This window comes from Dromaius novaehollandiae, chromosome 30 (genome assembly GCF_036370855.1).
Source record: "Dromaius novaehollandiae isolate bDroNov1 chromosome 30, bDroNov1.hap1, whole genome shotgun sequence".
In the NCBI taxonomy this organism is placed as follows: domain Eukaryota; kingdom Metazoa; phylum Chordata; class Aves; order Casuariiformes; family Dromaiidae; genus Dromaius; species Dromaius novaehollandiae.
The window spans coordinates 456,237-459,046 of record NC_088128.1 but is presented as its reverse complement, the minus strand read 5'-3'; the positions used below and the strand labels follow the sequence as shown (position 1 = coordinate 459,046).

The 2,810-nt window shown below is 53.5% G+C and overlaps 1 protein-coding gene across 1 annotated transcript; it reads left to right on the top strand.

Moving 5' to 3' along the window:
* The first annotated feature begins 1,817 nt into the window (after nucleotides 1-1,817).
* Nucleotides 1,818-2,408, top strand: LOC135324012 (olfactory receptor 14J1-like). Its single transcript, XM_064499446.1, has one exon. The coding sequence runs from the start codon at nucleotides 1,818-1,820 to the stop codon at nucleotides 2,406-2,408; it is 591 nt and encodes a 196-aa protein (XP_064355516.1).
* Nucleotides 2,409-2,810: the final 402 nt, after the last annotated feature.

Below are 2,810 nucleotides of genomic sequence, written 5' to 3'. Positions count from 1 at the left end.
TCAGCAAGCCCCCTTCACCTTTCCTCTGCCACCCAGCAGAGCCCTCTGCCCTCAAGGCCACAGGATCCAGGATACCAACTGCCTTTTTGTCAGCCAGAGCCCCAGAAGAGGAGAGCAGCAGCTCCCCTGCCACATGCCCATTTCCTAAAACATGACAAAGGGGCTGGGAACAACCGCCCTGTGATGTCTCCATCTGGGAGGTGGTGTGCACGGCTGGGTTAGGGGAAGGCCTTCGTCAGTGTGCCTCTCTCTTTCTGTCTTTGCCAGCCTAAGCAGAAGCACCAAGGTGTTCCTTGCTTCTCTCCCTGTCTGGGCTGCTCTTGTTCCTGCTCTTGGGCTTTCTGGGGAGGAAATTTGCTGCTACAGAGTCTGACACAGACCCTGTGGTTCCTGTTGCAGAGTTGTCTCCAATGGAGGGAGAGGACAAGGATCCTTTCTTGCCTTTGGGGCTCAAAGCAGCGCAGGCTGTGGGGCTGGGCAATGAGCTGATTGTCCTTTCTCTAGACCCGCCTTTAAGAGACTTGACCCTCCCTGTGGTGTGCTGCTGGGCTGTGTGCTGCCCTCCAGAAGGGCACAGCTCTTCTGTAGGACATGTGTGATAGCTGAATGTCCCATGCACAAGCCACAGAGGTGCTAAGGAAATGGAAATGCTGCTGCGGGTGGCTGCATGTGGGCAGCTGAAATAAGCACTGTGTGTTTTTGGCTAGAAACTGAGTGTTGAGTTCTTTGTCCGTACCAGAGCCACATCACAGAGTCCTTCTTCTGATCATTGGAGCCTTGTGCTATGTCACACCCTCTCCATCACTCTTGGAACATCTGAGCTGAGAACAGGAGGTGGGTTTGGAGATCTGTGCTTTGCAAGTGGACACCACTGTCAGCACAGGCCAGGTTCCTTTAAGGGCAGCTTCTGGTTGAGATTGTCCTCTGAGAGAAGTGCATGCCCAAGGCATCTAGGAATGGGACTGATATGGAGACGAGTGTGTTGGCTCTGTCCTAGGGCACAGGGAGAGCTTTTGCCTCTCAGGCCTCACTAGTCTTCACACTGAGAGCAGGGGAGAGGTTGCATATTCCTACCCTGCAGAGCAGACGGACAAACAAACAAGCCCCCCAAAAGTGAAGCTGTTGCTTTCGTGGTCAAAATGCCTCAGAACTGGAGGTGAAGAACTTAAACTGCCCTTCTGCATTCGAGCAGGGCTGACCCCTCTGGAGCCCATGGGCAGAGGACCCTGCTCCTCATGGCAGACTCAGCCAGCACGAACTGGAGCTCCAGGCATGGAGCTGAAGGAAGGTCCTGCTGAAAAGGAGTAAAGCAATGTGTGTGTGTGTGTGTGTGTGTGTGTGTGTGTGTGTGTGTGTGCGCGCGCGTTCAGGGTGTCTGTGAGAGCAGGCAAGAGTTTTGAACAGAGAAGTCTCTCCTGACTTGTCACTGTCTTTTCCTCCTTTAACAGTCCCACATGCCTGGAGGGAGCAAAATGTCCAACAGCAGCTCCTTCAATGAGTTCCTCCTCCTGCCACTTGCAGACACATGGGAGCTGCAGCTCTTGCACTTCTCGCTCTTCTGGGCATCTACCTGGCTGCCCTCCTGGGCAACGGCCTCATCATCACAGCCGTAGCCTGCGACCACCACCTCCACACCCCCATGTACTTCTTCCTCCTCAACCTCTCCCTCCTCGACCTTGGCTCCATCTCCACCACTCTCCCCAAATCCATGGCCAATTCCCTGTGGAACACCAAGGGCCATTTCCTACTCAGGATGTGCTGCCCAAGTCTTTTTCTTTGTCTTTTTCATGTTGGCTGAGTACTCTCTCCTCACAGTCATGGCCTATGACCGCTACATTGCCATCTGCAGACCCCTGCACTACGGGACCCTCATGGACAGCAGAGCTTGTGTCAAAATGGCAGCAGCTGCCTGGGCCAGTGGTTTTCTCACTGCTGTGCTGCACAGTGCTAGCACATTTTCAATACCACTCTGCCAAGGCAACACAGTGGAGCAGTTCTTCTGTGAAATCCCCCAGATCCTCAAGCTCTCCTGCTCAGATGCCTTCCTCAGGGAAGTTGGGGTTATTGTGGTTACTGCCTGTTTAGTCTTTGGGTGTTTCATTTTCATTGTGCTGTCCTATGTGCAGATCTTCACTGCTGTGCTGAGGATCCCCTCTGAGCAGGGACGACACAAAGCCTTTTCCATGTGCCTCCCGCACCTGGCCGTGGTCTCCCTGTTCGTCAGCACTGGCACCTTTGCCTACCTGAAGCCCCCCTCCCTCTCCTCTCCAGCTCTGGATCTGGTGGTGGCTGTTCTGTACTCGGTGGTGCCTCCAGCAGTGAACCCCCTCATCTACAGCATGAGGAACAAGGAGCTCAAGGATGCCCTGAGGAAACTGGTTCAATGGGTCCAAAGTCAGCACCAATAACCATCCCATGTTCATCATCTCATCATTCCCAGCACCTCTGGCATCAAGGCTCTGCATTGTTCATTTCTGTTTTCTTCTTACTTTTCTCTGGTACATTCTTGTAAAAAGTTAAAAAAAAAAAAGAAAGTTTTGGTTTGTGCCACTTCTCTCTCATTTGAATCTGACCCAGAGACCGTGTTGAAGCAGGAAGCCAGGCTTCTCCCTTCATCAGCAGAGATGGGGGAACCTCAGCGCCTGCTAGTCTGAGCTCCCTCGAATGTCTTCAGGGCAATGGGGAGAGTTTCCCTTTGCAGTGTCTCTTTCAGCCCTGACACCAAGGGAGCTCAGGGGCACAGAGTCAGGCTCAGATGAGTGCAGGTGGGGTGAGACCATGGGTCCCGTGTCCATTAGGAGAGCTCAGCT

Coding starts and splice junctions, on each gene's coding strand:
- LOC135324012 (XM_064499446.1), top strand. CDS start 1,818: ATGGCCTATGACCGCTACATTGCCATCTGCAGACCCCTGCACTACGGG.